This window comes from Electrophorus electricus, chromosome 8 (assembly GCF_013358815.1).
Source record: "Electrophorus electricus isolate fEleEle1 chromosome 8, fEleEle1.pri, whole genome shotgun sequence".
NCBI lineage: Eukaryota > Metazoa > Chordata > Actinopteri > Gymnotiformes > Gymnotidae > Electrophorus > Electrophorus electricus.
Window position 1 is genome coordinate 5102069 of NC_049542.1, and position 25424 is coordinate 5127492.

Genomic DNA, 25424 nt, shown 5'->3' on the forward strand with positions numbered 1-25424 from the left:
TTTGGAATCAGATACATTTTGTAGTTTTATGTGCATTAAACCTTTGCCTGCACCTCTGCCTTTGGTTGTAGGTAAGTGGGACAGGGGTAAATAATTACAGTAACAGAAGCTCCAAATATGTCACTTGTAATGTCAAGCTAACATCAACATTGACTAAATCAACTTTTATGACTGTTTGTTTATGCCCATTTGAAACTTGTCATAGCAAAGCCTTGCTTCTTATTTTAGAAGTTTTAAATCAAAAATCTAAAATAAGAACACATTAGTGATTTTGATCCAGCTGGTCCACCAACATTAATGATCTGCACACTGTGCAGTTTTCAGAACGATAATGTAATGTGGAGGCAGACAGGACTTGACGCACATGTGTAAACGAAAGTTCTTTATTTGCAAAACAGCTGGACACAACGGCAAAATTAACAAAATGGTGCAAACTAAACACTGACTAAATGGAACACCAAAAAGGGAGAAAAACGATACAGGAACTGTGCAGAAACAATAAAATTGTGATGGAACATTTGATACTAAGGCATCGAAGCTCGTATCACACAGTGTACCAAAGCTTGTATCAGTTACTATTACCACTAAAGTTAATATTACCATTAATATTACCACTAAAGTTACTAACAACACGTGACTAATGATGGTCGAAGCTTCAGACGTCACTGAAGCACAGGATGAGGGTGAGACTGTATCATAAGTTTGGCACTGTCCTATAACGTGGAAGCTTATCTCTTTACTAAAAAATTGGAAATGTGCTAATTATAGAAGTCAATAGTGAGAGTAAACGTTTCATAACGCCAACCTGTTGTTTTTACATAAAAGGGAAACAATGATTTTACACAAATTATTGCAGAATTTAATTACTAAACATCATTACTGATCATCAATTTTTTAATGGCATATGAAGGCGGTGCAGTGTTGTATTATTCATAGTGCTGCGCAGTTTTGAATCTATAGCTGCTATCATTTCTGAACACCACCAGGTGTCGCTGTTTTGTCACCAGCTTTCAATGCTCCAAAGCTTCGAATCCTTTAGCAGTACAATAAGGAAGAACCTCAAACGCTTCACAGGACTTCGTCTGCACATCATTACCAAGAAAGAAGATAAACAGTAAACACTAGAATAACGAGCAGGCTAATAACGTTACCAAACAACAATAATCTCACGGGAGGACGAGAGAGCGCACATTCAAAGACCCACAGCCAAGACGATAAAACAAGGGATATTTATATAAAGACTAACGAATGCAAACTAGACAAAGATGAAAACAGTGACAGGAAAACCAAACGAGGGGTCGGAACAGAAAAACCAAAACAAAGAAGCATGTGTGTTAAAAACCTGAGAAATTCTTACTTGAACTGCACAAGATATTTGTTAAAATTAAAGGAGTATTTGACCATCACTGAACTAAACGTTACTGGTAATGTGCACAGATGACAGCACAACAACAAATATGACAGCAGAAAGTCTACAAGTAACTCAGACAACCAAGACTTTGCTAGTGTGGATACATAAGAAAACCTTAAAGCTGGATTTATCATTTGCAGTTGGATTTGGATCAAAAACAGTGTTTTACCTTTAATAGTGAGTCTGATGTCTTTATAGTACTGGTTAAGATAACACCTGTAGTATCCCTTATCCTCTTCAGTCAGGTGTGATATGAGTAGAGAGAGATTTCCTGGAGAGTGAGCAGTACCCATCTGAACTCTGTTTCTGTACTGTTCACTCTCACTGGTGATCACGTCCCATGAGTTTCTGTTTGTGTTGTGTTTCCTCCAGGTGAAACTCTCAGGTTTGGCATGTGGGTCAGTACAGGAGCAGGGCAGCAGTACTGAGTCTCCTGTGTATGCAGTGACGTCGTCTGTCTTCTGATTCTCTGCCAAACTGCAGCCTGCAGAAACACACGAGATAAAGGCCTTCACTATTAAACATGGCCGCACATGTACATGTAAAATGGTTATTATTACATATGACATACTCCGTTATTATTATTATATATGACATACTCCATTATTATTATATATCACATACTCCATTATTATTATATATGGCATACTTAATTGCTCCAGGTCCAGTCACCTGATGGTACTGATGGTACCAGCCAACTGATGATGGTACTGGAAATCACTAAGAGATTTCCCAATAGATGTTGGTATGATGGATGCATGACCATCAAGTTATAAGATGTAAATGTCTGATTATATATTGTCTCTCTCCCTCCCTCCTTCTCTCTCTCCCCCTCTGCCCACCCTCGCTCCCTCCCTCCCTCCTTCTCTCCTTCTCTCTCCATCCCTCATTCTCTCTCTATTTCTTCCTTTCTCTCTCTCTCTCTCTCCCTCCCTCTCTGCCTTCCTCCCCTCCCTCCTTTTCTCTCTCCTTCTCCCCCTCTCTCTCCCTCCCTCCTTCTTTCTCGCACTCCCTTTCTTTCTCTCCCCCTCTCTCTCTCCCTTTCTTTCTCCCTCCCTCCCTCTTTCTCTCCTCCCCTCTCTCTCCCTCTTTCTCTTTCTCCCCCTCTCTCTAGAACAAATGAGAACAGTAGTAACTAAATAAGGAAACTAAACAAGTCGTGTGTAATATGGGTATATAACTGACTAGAACCTAAACAGGACAGAAGACAAGAGTCATTAACTACAGGCATGAAATACAAATACAAACAGAAGATGTAACTAGAAACAGACAGAAGTAGAACTGCAGATCCTGCCGCTGGATAGATTTTTCGTTTTATGTAGTACAGTAGTTATTGATACAGACCAGTCGCTATATGCAGTACGGCCCACTGAGTGCAGTTGAAGTGATTTTTTGTTTTGTAACCACGCCCCCATGATGGCACACACCTGCCCCTGGTTTAATGTTGTGTGTGTCTGTGTGTATTTAAACCCCTGTTGGTGTGTGCATTAGTGTTGGTCATTGTTTGTGTTGCTAGTCCTACGTGTATTCATGTTAAACGTATATGTTCATGTTGCCGTCGTTGGTGTTCCTGCCAGTGTTACGTGTATTTGTATTATCCGTTTATGTTGTGCGAGTGCCGTCGTCGTAAGCGTTAAGTATCAATAAATGTCTGTCAAAGTCGAGGGAGTCTGTGCGTCCTGCTCCGTGCCCTGCGGCACTCCAGCTGTTACAGCAATCAAGTGGCACATACAACAAATGCTACAGATTCTTGAAGTGCTGATGTTTGTTCAGTTTTCCACCTGATCTCACTGAGTTTGTCTGTGTGTCTAGTGAGGGGTCTGGTGTTGTCTGTACAGGCAAAGGTCTGAGTAACAGAAATGATCCAGTTAGATTCCCATTCTAATTAGATTTCCAATCCCATCATGTATGAAGACTTAAGCGTCGGTCACATCTAATTGCCACCTTCGCTCATGTTTTCACATGGGTGGAGCAAAATGAGGGGATTATGGGCGGTCTTGGTATCGTGTAATTTTGGGGAACGTAGTCCTTCAGAAAACAGCTAACACTACTTGTGACATTGTTTTAATAATTAGTATAAGAATAGCAGCTGCTTTTCTTTCAGAAAGAAGCAAGTAAAGCTCTTGCCCCTTCAAGTGAATGAGGTTTTTCACCAGGCAGATTTTTCTTGTGTTCGGTGTGAAAGATTATTTATACTGCAGATTTAGTGTCTGATGCTGCCTTTAAATTGAACCTAAATAAGATGCCTTAGCAGGCAGCATATGTCAGAGGGAGAACAGTGATCACACATTTATTCAACAGTCTTGGATCTGGAAGCATATTGGTCAGTATTTCCATAGACATTCCAGAAAATTCTCATTTAAAGCCTCAACCCAACCAGCTACAAAACTGAGCTAAAAAAAGAGCAAACATACAAGACTTTGTACATAAATGCTTCATGAACTACAAATTCCATAACGCACTCATAAAGGTAGCTGAGAAATGTACACACTGAGAGAGACTGAGCTACAACTTCATTTATCATGACATACTATGTCATTTCAACCAAGAAAATCATAACATATTCATATGTGTAGGCCAAACTCTCGACTATGAAGTCTTGTTCTTGTTTGCCCCAACTGTTGTGGTCATCTGTGGTCTCTTACAGAGATATTGTTCTTCATCAATTGTTATTCAGGACAGTAAATCACTCTACCAGCTGTGGGTTCCTCTTGGATGTGCTATGACAGGGATGCTGCTCGTATGTGGTCACTCTTTGATTGGTCAGTGTTGGACAAACTCTGCTGTTGATCAATCAAGATAAGACTAAAGAAATTCTGAACCATACGGAGTTAATGCTGGAGCAGAGCTGAGAGTGCAGCTGGAGCAGAGTTGGTGGACTGAAGACGTACATTTGGAGAACTCTCTCCCTTGGGCTTGTGCTCTCTCTCTCTCTCTCTGTCATACTCTCTCTCAGTCACATTCTCTTTCTGTCTCTCCTTCTCTCTCTCTTTTTTCTGCCTGGAAGCCCCAGCAGACATGCTCTCCTGTTCCTGGTCACCCACTTCACCTTCTTTAATGTCCATGTTGTCTTTCTCTCAATCCATCTGGCATTTAGGTAACATTTAGAAAGTATTTTCTGTGCCACATTTCTGTAACTTATTTACAGAGTTTCATTATAATATCTATTTTATTCTAATTGGTTTCATTATAATATCTATTTTATTCTAATTGGTTTCATTATAATATCTATTCTATTCTATTGTGTATCTACTTCTCTTCTGTTATGCTAATTAACCCTTTGCTACATTGAACTCATGAAGCTCGGCTCTCCGTGTAGTATTTGTAATGAGACTGATGGAGTCCAGACACTCGCAGATGATGTTAATCACTTGATAATTTATTAAGAGAGAGGAAGTCCAAAACTGTAGTCAAAATTCTCTGCACTGGTGGATTGAGGCTGAGTGAAGAGCCAGCTATATTTTTCTATATATTTAGAGTGCTGACACCAGTTTCCTGTAAAGTATCCAATCTCTGCACTGTAAGTTTAGTAGATCAAACCCTATGTTAGGCTAACAGAACCGCTGACAAAGCAGGATGTATTAAGACTGAGGAATTTTAGAAAGGTGGTTATGCATATTCTCATAACACATGCTAGACAATGCAGTAGAGCATTCTCTTCAGAATATAAATTATAATTACAGGCATAATTTGGAATCAGATACATTTTGTAGTTTTATGTGCATTAAACCTTTGCCTGCACCTCTGCCTTTGGTTGTAGGTAAGTGGGACAGGGGTAAATAATTACAGTAACAAGCTCCAAATATGTCACTTGTAATGTCAAACTGACATCAACATTGACTAAATCAACTTTTATGACTGTTTGTTTACGCCCATTTGCAACTTGTCATAGCAAAGCCTTGCTTCTTATTTTAGATGTTTTAAATCAAAAATCTAAAATAAGAACACATTAGTGATTTTGATCCAGCTGGTCCACCTACATTAATGATCTGCACACTGTGCAGTTTTCAGAACGATAATGTAACGCAGAGGCAGACAGGACTTTACGCACATGTGTAAACGAAAGTTCTTCATTTGCAAAACAGGTGGACACAACGGCAAAATTAACCAAATGATGCAAACTAAACACTGATTAAATGGAACACCAAAAAGGGAGAAAAACGATACAGGAACTGTGCAGAAACAATAAAATTGTGATGTAACATTTAATACTAAGGCATCAAAGCTCGTATCACACTGTGTACCGAAGCCTGTATCAGTTACTATTAGCACTAAAGTGAATAATACCATTAATATTACCACTAAAGTTACTAACAACACGTGACTAATGATGGTCAAAGCTTCAGACGTCACTGAAGCACAGGATGAGGGTGAGACTGTTTCATAAGTTTGGCACTGTCCTATAACTTGGAAGCTTTATCTTTTTACTAAAAAAAATTGGAAATGTGCTAATTATAGAAGGTAAAAGTGAGAGTAAACGTTTCATAACGCCAACCTGTTGTTTTTACATAAAAGGGAAACAATGATTTTACACAAATTATTTCAGAATTTAATTACTAAACATCATTACTGATCATCCATTTTTTTTAATGACATATGAAGGCGGTGCAGTGTTGTATTGTTTATAATGCTGCGCAGTTTTGAATCTATGGCTGCTATAATTTCTGAGAACCACCAGGTGTCGCTGTTTTGTCACCAGCTTTCAATGCTCCAAAGCTTCGAATCCTTCAGCAGTACAATAAGGAAGAACCTCAAACGCTTCACAGGACTTCGTCTGCACATCATTACCAAGAAGGAAGTTAAACAGTAAACACTAGAATAACGAGCAGGCTAATAACGTTACCAAACAACAATAAACTCACGGGAGGACGAGAGAGCGCACATTCAAAGACCCACAACCAAGACGATAAAACAAGGGATATTTATACAAAGATTAACGAATGCAAACTAGACAAAGATGAAAACAGTGACAGGAAAACCAAACGAGGGGTCGGAACAGAAAAACCAAAACAAAGAAGCATGTGTGTTAAAAACCTGAGAAATTCTTACTTGAACTGCACAAGATATTTGTTACAATTAAAGGAGTATTTGACCATCACTGAACTAAACGTTACTGGTAATGTGCACAGATGACAGCACAACAACAAATATGACAGCAGAAAGTCTACAAGTAACTCAGACAACCAAGACTTTGCTAGTGTGGATACATAAGAAAACCTTAAAGCTGGATTTATCATTTGCAGTTGGATTTGGATCAAATACCGTGTTTTTACATGATGTTATTACATTAGTACTGACTGTGGCCTTAGGTGTGGTGTTAAAGATAAAATGTGAGGAGAAAAACTTCCATTTACTTTATTGAAGGCCTTCTCTGCATAGCAGTTTCTAATATGTGGAGTGAGGTGTGACGTATTTGTCATGGTTGGCCGGGCAGCCAGAGGGAGGGACACGCCCACTCCTGCTAGGGATCACACTAAACACCTGCCTCATTCCCAGTCTCCTGCCTACTAATCACCTTCACCTGTTCCTTGTTCATTCTCTCCATTTAAACTCACAGGTCCCGAGAGAAAGCGCTGCACATTAGTGGCCAGTCGGACTGCTCACTCCCAACGTGTACATCTCTACAAGGACTATTGGAACAGAGTAGTGTTTGTCGTTACTGGTGGTATCGTCACATATTGAGTGGAAAATAAAGAGCACTTTGGTGCAACCTTGCCTCTCACTTCCTCTGAACTGCCACCGTCACAGTATTAGGTTAAGTAGTCTACCATGTTAATGGCTGAGTGTCTCCTTTGATGAAAGCAGTTTGATCAGGATGGATCAGTGATGGAATAATATGTTCTAATCTAATGGCTAATGCTTTGCTAATTTTTTTTTGTTTTCATATTTATTTCACTTTCCAACAGATGATAGAGTTTTACTTAGAGATAGGATTTCTACTTAGAGATGTAGATGTAAAAAAGAGCAAAATGATTCCTGTAAGAGTCACAATATTCTGTACACTGTTTCTTAATTTCATCAGTCTTACTAATGTCCCTACAATTCCTACCTTATGCTGGTCTGAAGTAACTAATTAGCAATTAGTAAGTAATTAGCAGCGGTTCCTCTCTACCGGACCGAACCACAGCGCAGATTTCAGTGCCACTTAACCTGACAAATCGGCGAAGAAGCAAATTTACTTTATTCTCCCTTAACCCGGGTGGACAAGACATGTTTGGAGTCCATATTTTGCTCCTTTGGTGTAGAACAAAAGCTGCTAACAAACACTGGAAGCCAACAGCAACGATAGCTAATAGGATTTGTAAATAAGTCAGATATCGAGCTACATGTCCTCAAACCTCATCCAGGTCGCTTCCCGGTGACGTGTTTCTTCACTTGTCTAGTTCACAGTGAGTTATACGACACACCGACTAGTCTGGGAGACATTTATTAACACTTGGATGCGGTTTGACGGGCTGGAGAGAGGTTTGTGGGCTTGTATTTACCAAGGCTATATTTAAGTTGCTGTTGACCTCCAGTGTTTGTTAGCAACGTTAGCATTTAACAGCTTTTGTTCTAAACTAAAGAGGCAAAATTTGGACTTCAAACATGTCTTGGTCGATAGACAGAATCTGGGGTAAGTGGTGAGCTGCTGCTCTCTGCTTATCCCAGATATAAATACCTTTGTGCAAATGAATGTATGAGGATAACAACACCTGTAGAGAGAAGGTAACACTCACCATCAGCAGTGTGGAGCACAAGGAGCAGATAAACACACACCTGCATTCTTACTGAGTTACACACACACTACACACAGCTACAGCAGGACTGCTGATACACACCGTACACACTCTTCAATACAGTCTACTGAATGACTTCACAAGAATACTTATAGTGGAGAGGAAGTGTATTCAAATGAAACTCTGACAAACTAACCACAACACACACACACACCAAATATAGAGATGCGGTAGGTTTTGTAAGTTGTCATGTGGTATGTCCTCTTTCTTCTTTATCAGTCAGTGATCTATCAGATATTCTCACATTGTCAGTGAGGACGGTCTCATTCTTAGTTAAGTGGCTCCGTCCTTTGTCATAGAGACACGTTGTAGAAGCTCAGGGGGTGAGACCCAACATAACCTCCCTCACTGCTGTTTGGTCAGTTCATTTCAATACGACACCCAAAGTACTTCAAAGGCTTATTAATGAAAACAGTGTAACGCTTCTTACCTGGAGTGAGGAACAGGTGCTACGGGGTAACCGCGATGCGCGGAGTTAACATGGAGTGACACACACACTGGTGTGGGCAATCTGAAAGACTTGATTCTCTCCTGGATCAGTTAAAGCCAGGTCACACGGCTACCATCATTGTATTTATATGTAAAGGAAACAGTAAAAAGCACCGTACAGCGTTACCAAAGAAAAAGGAGTGTTGAGAAGGCAAGCAGAAGGGTGACAGTTCTGCCCTCAGACTCCCGTGCTCGCTCGCTCGCGCTCTCTCTCTCTCTCTCTCTCTCTCTCTCTCTCTCTCTCTCTCTCTCTCTAGCGACATTAGGCACAACTGTCTCTGTTACAACAGCATGTGGAATTACAGCAGCCACAGAACTGGCTACCTGAGACTTTCAAAAAGTTTGAACAGATATTTAAAGGAGTCATTTAATTTCAAAGCATATTTTTTATTTATTTATACATAATGCAGTGCATGAAACATAAGTCAGGGTATATTTTTAATTGCACATGTTCAGTTTGATTAGTGTTGTTCAGTTTCAAATTTGATATGGAATTTGTTTGCAGGAGTAACGTGTTTGTTGGCCAAAAAACTGGTCCTCCTTCTGTAAGACTGTCACTCCACCACTAGAGATGTGAACTCTACTCACACCACAAATGTACTGTTGCTTTCAGACTGGACTGTCCAATTAAAATGAAAGCTAAAATAACCAAGTTGACAGTCTATAGACTATTAAATAAATGTCTACAATCATGGACTTAATTCTCCAAATAAAGTGAAAGCTGCACTATGTAGAATGTATGTTGTCCTACCTATCTGACAAACCTTGCCTCACCATGAAGAAACAATGTCATCGTGAGGACTTACTGTGCCCTGGGCCTACATGGCACTGTGTTTACCGTCCCCTCTGCCCTGGTGGCACAATGTTTACCATGCCCTGGGCCCTGGGTGGTGCTGTGTTTACTGTGCACAAACTCAGGCATCTGAATGGTAATAAAGGTTTTCAGTGAGACCTGAATGGGTCTTCATTTGTTTTGACAGACCAATCATAGCAGTCTCTAACACACCAGTCAGGGGCAGTTATAACATTAGGCATGTTGGTGATATTTGTCATTGTTTCATACACATATTACTTAAGTTATGGAAACTATGTAATTCTAAAACAGATGTGGCAATGTGACAAATATACATTAACCTCGAAACTCTCTGACTGACCTGTGACTCATTTATAAATGAGTTCTTTCAAATCAAAGTGTATTTATATAACGCTTTTTACAACAGATGTTGTCACAAAACAGCTTTACAAATGATCAAGTCCAAGCTCTCAGTGAGCAAGCCAAGGGCAACAGTTGCTAGACAAATCTCCCAAGAGGAAGAAGTAAGAGGAAGGAACTTTGAGAGGAAGCAAGACTCAAAAGGGGGGCCCATCCTCCTCTGCTCAACAATGGTCACCACTATAATAACAATTTAAAAAGAAAAATAAATTTAACAAATTAAAAAATAAGCAATTAATGTCTAGTCCAACTTTCTAGAGGTCCTATTCTTGTCCTGAGTTGTGCATTCCCGGTGTGTTGTCTTGTATGTTGATTCACTATGATGATCTGATCACAGCAATTGGTGCATCATCCAGACCCCTCTGAGTCTGTCAGGGATCAAAATCAGATTGATCACCTCTGGATTGGTGTCAGATAAAGTAAAAAGAATCACAGTAACACTGCTTCTAAGCCAGTAAGTGGAGGGGCCATAATTGTAAAAATATGTATACAGTTCTGGTTTGACCATTTGAGCAGTGACTGAGTCAGAAATCAGACTTCAAAATGCTGTTCTCCATTTAAAGAATGTACAATGTATGGTAGCTAGGTCTGACATTGAGGATTTTAGAGGGGATCTTTTTTTTTTTAAGCTGCTGCATTAGAGAGTAAGAATTTTAGTTCTTTTTTCAAATGTATTTGATCTTATATGACTTAATGTCTGTACTGGATCTGAAAACCCCCTTGTCCTGTAACAGATATCTTAACTTTATTATATATCTCTAGGATTAGGTAAAACCATGCATATTAAAAGTAATATGTTTTAAACCATTTTATTCTTAGATTTAGTGCTTAGATTTTTACCAAGGCCCAATCCCCTCTCATTTTTCCTCCTACCCCTTGTTTTCAAGTGTCATCTTGCCCCTTGGGACTGAGTTACAAAGGGTAGTGGTTGAAATCTTCCCCCTTGCTTCTGCATCCATTTTATCAATGATTCACAAGGAATTCTGAGAAATTTCTCATAACACTCAATTTTGAGTGAGACTCTGAATCCCTCAGTTTGGAGGGCCATTTAGCCCTAAGACCTCACCCTAGCCCTCTATCAGACACCCAACCCCTACTCATGAACACCGCATATGGAGGGCCAGGGCTAAGTGGTAGGGTCAAGGGGTGAAATGTGATTGGGCCCAAGTGAAGGTGTATGAGACACAGGAACATGATAAATAATGATGTTACTGGGGGCCGCAATGACTGGATTTAAACCTCTGTGCTAGCTGAGCTGTTTTTAAAGAAGCACACGTGTGGTCTGAGCGAGCTGTTAGTCGTGGTTTTGGTCCTTGTGGTTTTAACCAGCAGTTTTTAGTATTAAGTGTAACGGCTCATATCAAAGGCAGAGTCTAATTATAACTGATCACCCAGGCTCTGTTTAACTGGCTTGTCAAATATCTTTCAAATACACAATAAATAGAATAATACAAATGTTTACACTTTAATACAAGAAAAAAGGATTTGTGGTGGAGGGGACATAAACATCCATAGTTTGAAACACCATTCATTACCAAAAAAATAACCCACACTATTGCTGATTTTATGTATTTATGCTGTATGATGTTTGCTGTATTTATGTTATGACTACACTATAAGTAGCGTATGCAGATTTTGTCCATCAGTAGACTGGCTGTGTTACATGGCTGCTTTAACGGCAAGTTGTCAACAAGGAGGCTTTTTCAGCCTTCTGGTGGTTTCTCAAGCCTCGTCTTTCTTCCCCCACACACTGAAACCACAACATGCATGTCTAGTTCACAGAGGCACCAGGGGCCCTGTGGGCTCTGTGAAACTACACAATGAAAAAACAGACCTCAGGTGTTCTCAGGACTCACAAGACACTACATTACTGTAGTGACATCCTTGTGGACTTCAATGAAGTACGGCTGAGAGATTTCTGGATTGATCTCTGGAGTCAGTGTGTGTCCACAATGGTGGTGGAGTTATGGGTGTAGAGTTGTCAGTGTGTGCTAGTGTTTCCATAGTGACAATGCTGCTGAGTTTGTGTCTTCTCTTCACTAAAGGTGAGTGTGAAATTCTCTTTTAATGCTGAATTGCATTAAATTGTACATTTATTTGTTAATATAAAAATGTTATTTAAGCAAGCTGACTTTTTTCAGGTAGAACTGGAAAAATGTTTTGCTTAACAAATAATTATTAAATATTTCTGCATATCGTATGATTCCATCTTATGAAGTCTGTGTACTTTTTAATATAGTTAAAATATAATTGTCCTATATTTCCTGGTATATGTTTCTATAGGCTACACTGTGGTAAAGAGTAGAAGACAATTACATGTTATTGCTTTAGTATGTCTTTGTCTCCATGTGCTTTTGTATGTTTTAGTTCGTAGCTCCTCCCCTGCTCTGCCCCTTGACATGTGTCTCATGTGAGTTTTGTCTCTTACCCCTCCCAGTAATTGTTCCCAGATATTCCCTGTTTGTCTCCTGCTGTATAAACACCCTAATGCTAATGTCTGCAGTCATGGTAGTGTATGACTCTACTTTCATGTAAATACTTGTGTCATGAAATAACTCAGCTCAGTGAATACATCAAATATAACATACAGGCTCCACTTTTACAGCAGTGTTCTTAATCTATTAGTGGTGTGAGAAAAATATGGTTTGTGGACTAAATTGTGGTAGAAAAGTATTAGATATGTGTATGTATTTTAATGTGAGTATGTGCAGTTTTTAAAGTCAATAAACATTTTGGTCTCAAAACACCTTATGAACACCCCAGAAAAAGGAGGAGACTGTTCTGGTCTGAGAGCTCAGGATGTCTAACGTCTGCTGTGGTTTCATTTCTCACAGTTCCAACCAGTGGGCAGTGTATGCCAGATCAGAGTCTAAAGCCCATTTTAGACCAGAAGTGACAACCGTGCTGCTTCTGCACCTCTGCAGCTGAGCTGTGGTCACACACTCACAAGCTCAGTTTCCTTCTAGTCTATTTCTTGCCTTATGCCATGACAGGCTTATCAGTGGTTTCTAGCTAGAAATAGTACAAAATACTACATTTATTCTGTAAAGTGTAGTGTAATAATCAAAACAGCACAACTCTGACTGCTGGGTCTATTCTAATGTGAAATTTGGATAAAGGATGATGTTTTAAACACAGACTAAAACTAGGACTAGGCTCCAGTGTGTTCTCAATGGCAGGTCCAGTTTGAATTTAATTTAGTACAGAACAGGTTTAGTATGAGTAGGACTGGTATGGTTACTGATAATTTGGGTAATATTGTGTACTGTGAGGAGAGATGTCAGTACTTCACTGAGAAAAGGGACTGCTCATGTACTACCCAAACCATGTCCATGTTCAAAGGGTGATTAATAGAGTTTATCAAAGTTCAAATAGGTTCTTATTGTGAGTAATGCAGGTTTTTGTTGTTTGTTTTTGACTCATTCAGTAAATCCAGAACTTCATATTACTCACAAAAAATCTTAAAGAACTTTTTTGCATAAGCAATGGTCCACAACAAATTATTGTGATGTGGAAACTGAAAAAGCAAACAAAAAGCAGGTCCTCTCACTATCTAGAAATTCTTGAATGTGTGTGTGTGTGTGTGTGTGTGTGTTTGCATGCTTATAGTCTCTGGAGACATAAAGCAGACAGCATTCTGTAGTGACAGTGCATAATAGTTCAAAGTATATTTACCAATAAAACAAATTTGATACAATGAATAAAATATTAAGTACACAGGACATCATAAGATAATGCAAACATAAAATATCTCAAGCCATGAAAAAGTAATGCAAAAATTTGTATATGTGCAAGCTTTGAGGTGATTAACTCTATAAACTGCATTTTAAAACTATAAACTTAAAAAGAGGAGTTTGAGAATAAGAGCGATGGGATAATATATGTCTGTTTGTTTCTCTCCTCTACATCAGACTCCACCCCCTTTGCTTTATAATGAGCATGTGTGTCTCCTATATGGTTTCACAGATGCAGCATCATGGTCAGTGTGGGGTTATAGGATACATCACAAAGGAAGAAACAACCAGAGACCTCACAGGTCAAAGGACATGAGGGCACTGTGTGTGGTTTTGTATGTCTCCGTAAAGCTGGTGATGTGAACTTGAAAAGAAACATAAGAGCTCTGGCCAAGTTCATTTGTTCCCAGTTCCTCTCTGATGGGTGGACATTAGGGTCTGGAGTACTGAAGTAATGCTGTGAGAGTTCTGGAGTCAGTGTGTGTCCACAGTGGTAGTGGAGATCTGGGTGTAGAGTTGTCAGTGTGTGCTGGGAGGTCAGTGGTGTTTCCATAGAGACAAGGATGCTCAGTTTGTGTTTTCTCTTTACTGTACTTCCTCTCACTAAAGGTGAGTGTGAAATTTTCTCTTAATGCTGAGTGACATGAAACTGTACATATATGTGATAATCTAAAAATGTTATTAAAGTGAGTTGAATCATTCAAGATTTATTTGGCTGAATTAGAATCATAACCTGGCTGGTTTTAGAATGAAAATATGATTAAAAGGTCCAGAATGCAAACAAACAAAATCTTTGCATGAAGTAAAATTTATTAATCAGAAATAAATCAAAAAGTCAAAAGATGTTTTTTTCAGAAAATGAAAAGACAGGTTGGGGAAAATGAAGGGAAAAAAGAAATACAAAATAAATTGCTAAAAAGAGCTGGGAAAAGTTAAAGAGTAGGGCTAATTTTGTTGGAGCGCTTGGCACAGGACAAGGTGCTTTTTAGAGCCTGCCATGCTCGTCTGAAGATGATGCGTACTCTCTTCAACTTCTTGCATTCTGAGCCTTTATATTTGAAATAAAAGTATAATTTTTAAACTGGTGTCCATGGAGTGGATGTATGTAAACTCTGATTATTGATGTGGTGCTTTGATGCTACTCACCAGCTGGGGTGTTCTCCACTTTGACTGCCTCTGTAATAGATTCCACTACTCCATCCAGATCCTCTCTTACATCTACAGATATTGTTTTTTTCCCCAAAAAATCAATAAAAATGCAATTACATAATAAAGTACAGGAACATATTTAAAGTGAGCAAACATCATGTCCTACTGTGTGTTCTTAATGTAAAGCTAGATTTATGCAAGAAAGTACATCTGCACCTTCTACATGTACACTGTGGTCCAAAGAGCAAATATCTTCCGTCGACTCTGTGACCATAAAGCATTCAGCAGTTATGCTCCGGATGGTACGAACCTCCTTACAGTCCTCCTGTTTCTTGGGTGAGAAATGAGAAATAATCAGTGATGAATTGTAACGGAAATGAATCATCCATTGACCCCACCTGGGCAGTCGAAACTCCACTAATGGACAGCATATTTTGGATTGCCATCTGTACAAGTCAGGAAAATGTGAAGGCAAAATAAATAAAACCGTGGATGCAGTAAAAAAGATGTAGACACTTACACTTTCTCCCAGATTGGCACAGTAATGTTGCTTAAACCAAGCAATGGGAGCAGGGTCTCTATGACTCTTCTGGCTTCTGGTAATAATATTAATAATGAAGTTGTCCCTTGGCATCTAGAAAGGGCAGAAGAAAGCTCTATTGCACTGAACGATAATAAAGCTGTTTACTTTCTTTTAAAAAGTCGTAACAGTTTTCATGTATTTTTGGACATTAAAAAAAAAAACTTTAATTTTTAAGAATTAAAGATTTATTCCTAAGAAGTAATTAAAATTTGAAATGAAAATTAGGCAGTTTTCTACAAAACAAGGCTTATTTTACATGCATTTGTGCAAAGGATTACCTTTGTACCCCAGTTTCATATCTCTATATGGAAATGAGAAATCAAAGCCTGTAGACTTTATATATTCATATACAGTTATTATGTAACAGAACAAATGGCCACCCGTAGCTCAATTTCTTCTACAAATGTTAATAAATGTGAAACAAAGGTTGTCTGTTGTGCGACAGTGCATAATGGCCACACTCGTGGTCTTACAGAGGCTTTTCTAAAACAAGCGCAGCAGTCACTTTCCCTTGTCTCAGTCAACGTATTTCATCTAAAGGAGTTCGGTTACCCGAATATTTTCAGCTACTTCCCCTTTTATTTATCAACGTTTCCTTTTAGCTAGTTCATTCTCTACTCACTTATTCCGCATTTTAAAATATTTGTGCGGTCAGTGAAGTTAAACAGCTGTGACGGCCCGAGTGCCGCAGGTCCCACAAACTCCCTTGACGTAGACAGACGTTTATTAGACGAACACGAATAACGAACACAATGGCGCTCACACGAAACAGGCAAGATGAACATGAGCAACATTGAACACAGCTTACAAACATAAAGTGCACCACGTACGTGAACATTAGCGAGAACACAGACCGACAGGGATACACACACAGACATTAGGAGAATAACCCGGTGCAGGTGTGTGTGACTACATAGTCGTGGTTTCACACAAGACCATGAACTCCCACTGCAGGCGGCGGGCCGTACCACGTGACTAGTGGGGCGGGGAGCTCACTATCAGCCCACTAATTAGTTCTTCGTTCAGTCAAAAGTTCTCCATCATTAAAATGTGTGTTCTCATTTTAAATTCGCATATTGGCTACTTGTTTATAATACGATTCCCTTATCAAATATTTAGCTTCTAATTTGGGAAAAAAAACTGCCTTTTTAGATAAAACAAAATTCTACTTACGTTTTGTTTTCGTTTCTCAGTACCTCTTATGCGTGAAGAATTGTTTGTAGTCTCTGTTGATGTTTTGTCTAAAATGATCGTCATCGGCAAATCCACTCAATAAACTGATCTGGGGTCAGAAATAGAATGACAAATTATGACGTAATCGAGCGCTAAATTTTGTTCAGTGGCTGTTTAGAACAATGACAGAAGTGCAGCTGAAATGACATTATAGTCTCATATTATAAATCACATTTTAAAATCATTTCCCCCTCTTTACGCTATCATTTTGTTATCTGGCTCAGATTAAAAAATCTAAATAAATAAAGTAAATATAACCTATACATGTAAACTATATATTAATTAATTAGTAATCATTCCACATAGGTACAATTCACTCACTCTGTATTCGTTATAATCCAAAGTCATTTGAACACTCATTAAGGATCAAAATGCAACCTAAACAACAACAATAATAATAAAATCTTAAGAAATTATACCATTTTAACTGAAAATTAGGCTTATTGGTCACAATACAATGTTCAACAAAACAAGGCTTATCTTTATTCTGGTGTTTCAGTACCAAGGCTACGCAGTTATGCAAACACTTTCTTGCATAATATATGCTTATATTATGAAACTGAACAACTAGACAAACAGAATTAAATGCTCCGTTCATTACTGCTTCAAATGGTTTATTATTTTTTTAAATATATTTTTTTAAAGTGCAGGATTGTAGCCCCAAAATAACCTGCATGTGGTTTTACAGGGGCTATTCCAATATGTGTTTTATAACACAACATTTCGATCTCATCTTCACAAAGGTTAATTACTGCTGAAAAGAAAAAAAGGTTAGCATACATTTTAAAAATGTTTCTTATATCTTATAAAGAACACCCAACCAAACAACCTAGCTACAAAGAGACAAGGATAAAAAACACTACATGTATTATATAGGCATACAGATTTGAAATTAATGTGGTGAGTGCAGTGGACAGGATGGAGTCTAGAATTCATCATCTGTTGAGGCATCCGTGGCAACATCCTCATATGGCTCTTCAGTGTCTTCATCAGTCTCACCATAACCTGCCACCATTAGGTGGTGTGTTTCTTTCACAGCTACCAGGTCTGTCTTCAGCTCCTCAGGCTTTGGGAATACAACACTGTGCAGGCCACGGTAAGCTTGAGCAGAAATTCCTGAAGCGTAGTTTAACAAATCAAACTGGGTAATAAAAGCACCATGAAAAAACAACACAAAAAAAATCTACAATCTAACAACCAAACATCACACATCATTAAAAATAAACACAAACAATCTTACATTCTGAATGCAAGATTATATATAATCAGGCCATAAACACAACATGAATGAACATGAAATGATCATATTAATAGGGGTTTGAAAAGTAGGAGCCAGTGAAGAGTCAGGTATGAAAGCTGGGAAACATTCCTAAAGTATCTATAAATATGGCCCTTTGTAGGAAAGATCATCTGTAAAGCAGTTCAAGAACATATCTGTAAGGCAGGCTTGAACCCAGGTCACCTAAGTAACGAGACCAATAGCCTACTGGGTAAGCAACAATGCTTTTAACAATGGTGGGTCCCTGTGCAGAACAGTTAGATCTTGGATCAGGTAAAACAAAAGGTAAATAACTAAACACCATGCCGAGCGTGGAAAAAGGGAGAACAAAGGACATGACAGGAAAAAATGGAAACGCAGACGCACTGAGGAAAACCAAACTAAAACTTCCCAAACAAAACCAGAAAACAGGGAGGAACTTGAATGGCTAAGGGAAGCCTTGGGAGAGAGACAGACTCCAGATGGAAAACTGGAGAGGGGAGGGAACACATAAAAACACAAACACCCTCACAGACAAGAAGTGAGGTGTAGCACGAGGGCTCACAGACTTCAATACCCAAAGCTAGTGGCTAGGAGCTTGGATCAAAACTTTAGCAAAGACCCAGCACTGAATGACGGGGTCACGGGGCTTTTATAAGGTCTAACCCAGCTGTGGGGTGTTAAACCTGATTAGTGTCGTGGTTGACTCGAGGCCTCCCTCTGGTGGCCGGAGGGGCCTTGGCCTGGTGCCAACCCTTACAGTATCCTATATGAAGTGAACTACATTAAGAAATTAATTGTTGATGTCACTTACTATTATTATTGTTAGTAGTAGTAGTATTTAGTGGGGAATCATTTTATGGTGTTGATTGGAGAATACTATTAAACAAATGAATCTTACCATCAGTAGTAGTTGATGAAATTAATAACTTATAACCATTTGGAGATGTCATTGTTGTAGTAGGTTTAGTTGAAGCTGTTGGACTTGATGTGTCAGAGTCCACTGGAGTAAGATTTACAGGTTAATATGGAGCCTCTGCAAGAATAGAAAAGTGTGGTCAGTTATAAGTATGAACTCTGTTTCTGTACTGTTCACTCTCACTGGAGATCACTTCCCATGTTTTTCTGTTTGTGTTGTATTTATACCAGGTGAAGTTCTCAGGTCTGGTGTGTATATCAGTGCAGGAACAGGGCAGCAGTACTGAATCTCCTGCGTATACAGTGATCTCTGTGATCCTGTGATGTTCCAGTGTACAGCCTTCAGCTACACCAGTTGAAGTCCTTCACTATTAATGTCTTCAGCACATGTGTGTTTCAAATTAAAAATTCAGCATTGATTTTCTTTTTGACATGGCTTAACTATCTCAAGCACACAGTGAATTGCTTTAAGCACATTATTATATGCAGAAAGCCTAATTATCTTTTACATACTTGTAAGTTACACTATACTGCTACTTCCTTTAACTAGTAGAGGGATTGTTGAGAGTAAGATTTACTCCATCACAGTATAACGATTGCTTACTTTGCTCTATTATGCTCTAGCGCTGCAGCTGATATGCATGAGATTTAACTGCACCACAATAATACATTGATTTCAAGATTTACGACCGATGGCAGTCTAAAAAGCAAATCGTAATTGTTCAATTTACGACCGATGGCAGTCTAAAAAGCAAATCGTAATTGTTCAAATTCTACCTTATATGTTCAGATAACATGGAGTGCCTCTTATACGTTATCAGAAATATATGACATGTCGCCTCTAACTGGACTCATATTAGATGTTTCCAGTGTTTCTTATAAAGTAGCTACTGAGTAGATATTTGATGTTCTACAGAAGTAGAGAGAAGATAACACTCACCATCAGCAGTGTGGAGCACAAGGAGCAGATAAACACACACCTGCATTCTTACTGGGTTACACACACACTACACACAGCTACAGCAGGACTGATGATACACACTGTACACACACTCAAAAATACAGTATACTGAATGTTCTGACAACTACAGTTACAGTGGAGATGAAGTGTATTCAAATGAAGTTTTGACAAACTTCTATCCCCAACACACACAACAAATATAGGGAGGCAGTAGCGTTTTATAAGTTTTTAAAAGTCATTTGGTGTGTCCTCTTTCTTCCTTAACAGCCTCACATCATAAGTGAGAATGTCCTCATTCTTACTTAAATTGGCTCGGTCCGTTGTCACAGAGATGTGGCGGCCCAGTGGGATGGACCCAAAATGACTCGCTAAGTGCTATTAGTTCAGTCCAGCACATCTGCCCCTTTGTACATGCATCATTTATGAACATATTTAAACACAACTGTCACTGCAGTGGTTGTCGGTCTATGTTCGTGCTCAGGTTGGCATTACTGCTCATTTAATAAATGCATGTCTTCGTCAAGAGACGTCTGTGCTTCCTGCGCCTTGCCTTGTGGCACTTGGGCCATCACAACAAACAAAATATTTGTATTTTCTTATACCTGCGTGCGGGGGGTGGCATAACGTGACTAAGTGAATAAATCATATAAAAGCACACATTGTGTTCACTTTGTTTTCAGTAGGCTACACCAAAAGTGAGGAGGAGGCCTTCAGTATTTTGAGGAGTTCCCTTCAGTATTCTGGGAAGAGTCTCATATATAGTCAGGGCCATTGGACCTGGACTTCACCATCTCTCACACCAATCTTATTCCCACTTCCTAAAAAAAGAGAGAAGCCTGCAGCCAAGGGATCAGTTAAGATGAGGCAAAAAGCAAACGTAAAAATAATGTATATGTAACATGCTGCAACCGTCCCTGATCTGGGCTGAGACCGTCCCCAGGGTTGGGGTCAGTTGCAACATCTGACTTCTTCTATTCAAATAAATAAGTGGATGTCGTGTAATCATTTAGCATTTTTTCTTCACAAACTCAAATATTTACTGTATAAACTGAAAAATCTTTAGGATTTAGCATTGTTGTGCATCACTAAACTAATATTTAGTTGTATAACTACTGTTTCTGAGAACTGCTTCACATCTGTGTTGCATGGAGTCGACCAACTTCTGGCAGCTGTAAACAGGTATTCCAGCCCAGGATGCTTTGACAACTTTCCACAGTTCCTCTCCATTTCTTGGTTTTGCCTCAGAAACAGAATTTTTGATGTCCCCCCTCAAGTTTTCTATCGGATTAAAGTCCGGGGATTGGGCTGGCCACTCCGTAACTTTAATTTTGTTGGTCTGAAACCAAGATGCTGCTCGCTGACTGGTGTGTTTGGGGTCGTTGTCTTGTTGAAACATCCATTTCAAGGGCATTTCCTCTTCAGCATAAGGCAACATGACCTCTTCAAGTATTTTGATATATGCAAACTGATCCATGATGCCTGGTATGCGATAAATAGGCCCGACACCATAATAAGAGAAACATCCCCATATCATGATGCCTGCACCACCATGCTTCACTGTCTTCAGAGTGTACTGTGGATGGAATTCAGTGTTTGGGGGTCATCTGACAAACTGTCTGCGGCTCTTGGATCCAAAAAGAACAATCTTACTTTCATCAGTCCACAAAACGTTTCTTCATTTCTCTTTAGGCCAGTCCATGTGTTCTTTGGCAAATTGTAACCTCTTCAGCACGTCTTTTTTTTAACAGTGGGACTTTGCGGGGGCTTCTTGCTGATAGATTAGCTTCACACAGGCGTCTTCTAATTGTCACAGTACTCACAGGTAACTTCAGACTGTCTTTGATCACCCTGGAGCTGATCATTGGCTGAGTCTTTGCCATACTGGCTATTCTTCAATCCATTCAAATGGTATTCTTCCGTTTTCTTCCACATCTCTCTGGTTTTGTTTTCTATTTTAATTGGGGCATTGGGGATCATTTTAGCTGAGCAGCCTATCATTTTCTTTATATCATTTTCACTTCTTTATATGTTTTCCCCTCTCCAATCAAAGTTTTAATCAAAGTACGCTGTTCTTCTGAACAATGTCTGGAACGACCCATTTTTCTCAGATTTTCAGAGAGAAATGCATGTACATGTGTTGGCTTCATCTTTAAATAAAGGCCACCTGATTGACATCTGTTTTTTCACAGAAGGAATGACAGAAGGAATGACCTCACTAATTGAACTCCACTCCATTATTATTTTGAACACACCCGTTTCAATTAATTATTCAATTACACAACCTCAGGAGCATGCATATCATGAATGTTGGGTCTGATGGTTTTCTATGACTCTGCTACACCTACTGGTAAATTATTTACCATGTAGTAATATAATTTCTACCAAAAACAGTGATTGATATGATTAGTCATGTTGGACTGCTATTATTTCAAACACAACTATATATATATATATATATATATATATATATATATATATTCCAAGTGTTGCTTGTTGACATTTATTTTGAATTTGTCTTATTTTCTGTTAAGTTGCAGTGTACTCATTTATAGTTTTATTAAAACGCCTCAGGAACTGCAGTGTCTCATTTATAGCTTTACAATGTAATATAACTGAATTTTAATTGAACCAAAATAAAAATTAATTGAACAGTTGTTCAACTATACAGTGCAGGCTATACAACTCTAGGTAGGAGGCTAGGCAGGACGCATGAACGAGCCGACAAAAGTTACGTTTATTAACACCAGACAACAGACAATGTAGCACATAGGCTAATACATGGTCAATCACCGACAACATACACTACTAAACAGTAAAGTTATATACACGCACAGTAACGACACAAAACAAGGAGCAGGCGTGAAACACGGGGAGGGCATGGCCATATGCATGAACACACACACACACACACACACACATCTGGGAGGAGGGGCCGTACCGTGAACATTTACACATCATTTTTTATTTCATTAAAGCCAAAAGCACTACCACTAAATAAATTACATGCAAAAAAGCTAACAATTCACAGTATTAAAATTACCTTTCAGCCGATTAACCCCTAATGAGGCATTTACAGTGATGAAACAAATAAAATACTTGATATTTAATGGCTACCATACATGTTTTTGTATGTTTGTTTTTTGTCCATTTGCTTGATTGCATTTGTGTGTGTGTGTGTGTGTGTGTGTGTGTGCTTAATTTGAATTTAATTTGATGCTGGCATATTCTGTATAATCTGCATTATCCATTGGAGTGGACGCTGGTTTGGTTTTCTGACTGTATACTAGAGTGGAGTAAGTGACATCATCCTGTAGGAATAACACATTAACAATTATTACATAACACACATGTTTACAAAACACACATTCAGTATGATGCACACCTGTTCTTTTGCTGTTTTGCATTTCACTTCTGGATTTACAATTGCATTTAGGACACTTGAATCTTCCTGTAGAAACACAGAAATGGGAAATTAGACAAACTTGTGTAAACACTAAAACACACTTTCACAAAAATACTGTATATAGGAGTCTATACATGCACACAAATGCACAATTGAAATGCACCAATAACCTTTATGCACCTGTGACCATCATGCAAAGAGCAACAACAATATCCTATATGTGGTGTGAAATCACTGGTACATGTCCAGAAGATGTCTCCGTTTTCATATGAATGCAGTGATAAGAGCTGTGCTCCATAAGGGCACAGGTGAAGTGAAACACAGGTAGAATTTAGTGGTAAATAATCCTTGTCCAAAGAAGGACAATATAACCCGCCTTAATACCTACAGGTCAGACGCTTTAACATCAGTAGTCATGAAATGCTTCGAGAAGCTGGTTCTGTCTTACGTCAAGTCTATCACTCCCACTTCCTTGGACTGATATAGTTTTACAGAGCAATCTGCACTATGCACAGTCACAATCAACACTATGTCTGTACTCATCTGGACCTTCTAGGATCCTATGACAGAGTCATGTTTGTAGACTTCAGCTCTGCTTTCAACACAACTGAGAGTGGAACCCTGTGTCTGTCAGGGTATTTTCAACTACCTGTCAGATAGAAAGTAGCTTGTGTGCCTGGAACCTTATCTGTCAGAGCCCCTATCCATCAGCACTGGGGTTCCTCAAGGCTGGACACTCTCAGTCCTCCTCTTCTGATGCTACACCAACAAGTGCATCTCCAGCTATCATCAAGCAAATGACCCTAACAGGACTCGTTAGCAACACTGACGGGACTGCTAGTGGAGTCAAGTGGCTCGTCTGGCTTTGTGGTGCACTGAAAACAACTTGGAGGTCAACATGCAAAAAGCAGTAGAGATGGATGATATATTTCTGAAATAAGACAACTGTCCATCTCCCTTTGTAACTCAGTACAGTAAGTGATGTGGAGTCTGAGCTTCCTACACACCACCATCTCCACTGATTTCAAACTAGAGATCACAACAGCCATCATCAAAAATGTTCATCAGTGTATCAAGAGCTGCTTTGTATCAGAAACTCAACATGGACCCCACACAACTAGGGAACCCCACACACTATCTGTATAAAACTGCTCAGGTATTTGGTACTGCTTCAACAAAACCTGAACTTCACAACCTGTGTTTCCCAAAGATGGTTTTCCTTATTAAAAAAAACAAACAAACAAACAAAAAGAAACATTAAAAAAGTGCTGTATGTGATATATGTGATCCTTTATTTTAACTATATTGTATTGTATCATCTGAACCCCCCTCAGTATTCAGATACAAAGTAGCACTCACCTGAACAGGTGAACAAAGCACAGCAGAAGAATCCTGTAAACACACACACACACACACACACCATGGAAGATTTGACCTTGAAGGATGTGTGCCAGTAATGATGTGGAGGTTGTTTTTCTTATGTTACAGTGGATGGTATGTGAGCATTCACCTGTGTCTCCTGCTCTCTCTTCTCTTCTGTTTGCCCCTTTCTTAGCCTCGTTTGTCCATGTCTCTGGACTACATTAGAAAAACAGGCAATGTGACCCACAACTTGTATGCATGCATATGTGTGTGTGTGTGTGCGTGTGCGTGTGTGTGTGTGTGTGTGTGTGTGTATGTGTATGTGTACCTTTGTATCTCCAGCACAAGACCCCTACGAGACCCAGCAGCAGGAGGAGGACAGCTCCCACAGCAGTAGTCATGAGGATATATAATCGATCACCAGCAGGGTTTTGGACATCTGAAGGCAAACGTTATACAAATGTTATGTGTATTTGTGTGCGTGTTAGTGTTTGTGTTTTTACACAGCATGCATTTTAATTGCTTTTTAAGATATTAGGAGACCATGTTGATATGCAGTAAATACATGTTACCGTCAGTCAGAGTCTTTGCACTGTCAGTAGTGGAAGCATCAGCTGGAGCCTTTGCACTTGTTTTGACATCAAATCTTGATGTAAATTCTGTTGTTGAGATTCCTGGAGAGGGAGATGTGTTTGTTAGCATAAGATGGTGTACTGCTTTAGTACTACTTGTGTTTGCAAGTTTAGCTACAGTACTGACCCATTATAAATGTGTATAGGAACATTCAGGGTGGTTTACATTCGTGACACTAGTAGACATGTGATTGTGCCTGACTGGGGGGCAGGTGAACAAGCTCATCAGTGCATGTTTAAAAGTTGTTTAAATCTAATTATAATGAAGCCTTGACTTTCCAAGTAATGATGTTATATTA

General features: G+C 39.1%; 1 protein-coding gene across 1 annotated transcript in view; it reads right to left on the reverse strand.

The window, feature by feature from the left end:
- The window catches only part of LOC118241855 (polymeric immunoglobulin receptor-like), a 433448-nt gene that overhangs the window by 356519 nt on the left and 51505 nt on the right, over positions 1 to 25424 (reverse strand). Inside the window, exon 4 of the mRNA XM_035529166.1 lies at positions 1581 to 1895. Coding sequence (XP_035385059.1) covers positions 1581 to 1895 — 315 coding nt within the window. The remainder of the gene's footprint in view (positions 1 to 1580; positions 1896 to 25424) is intronic.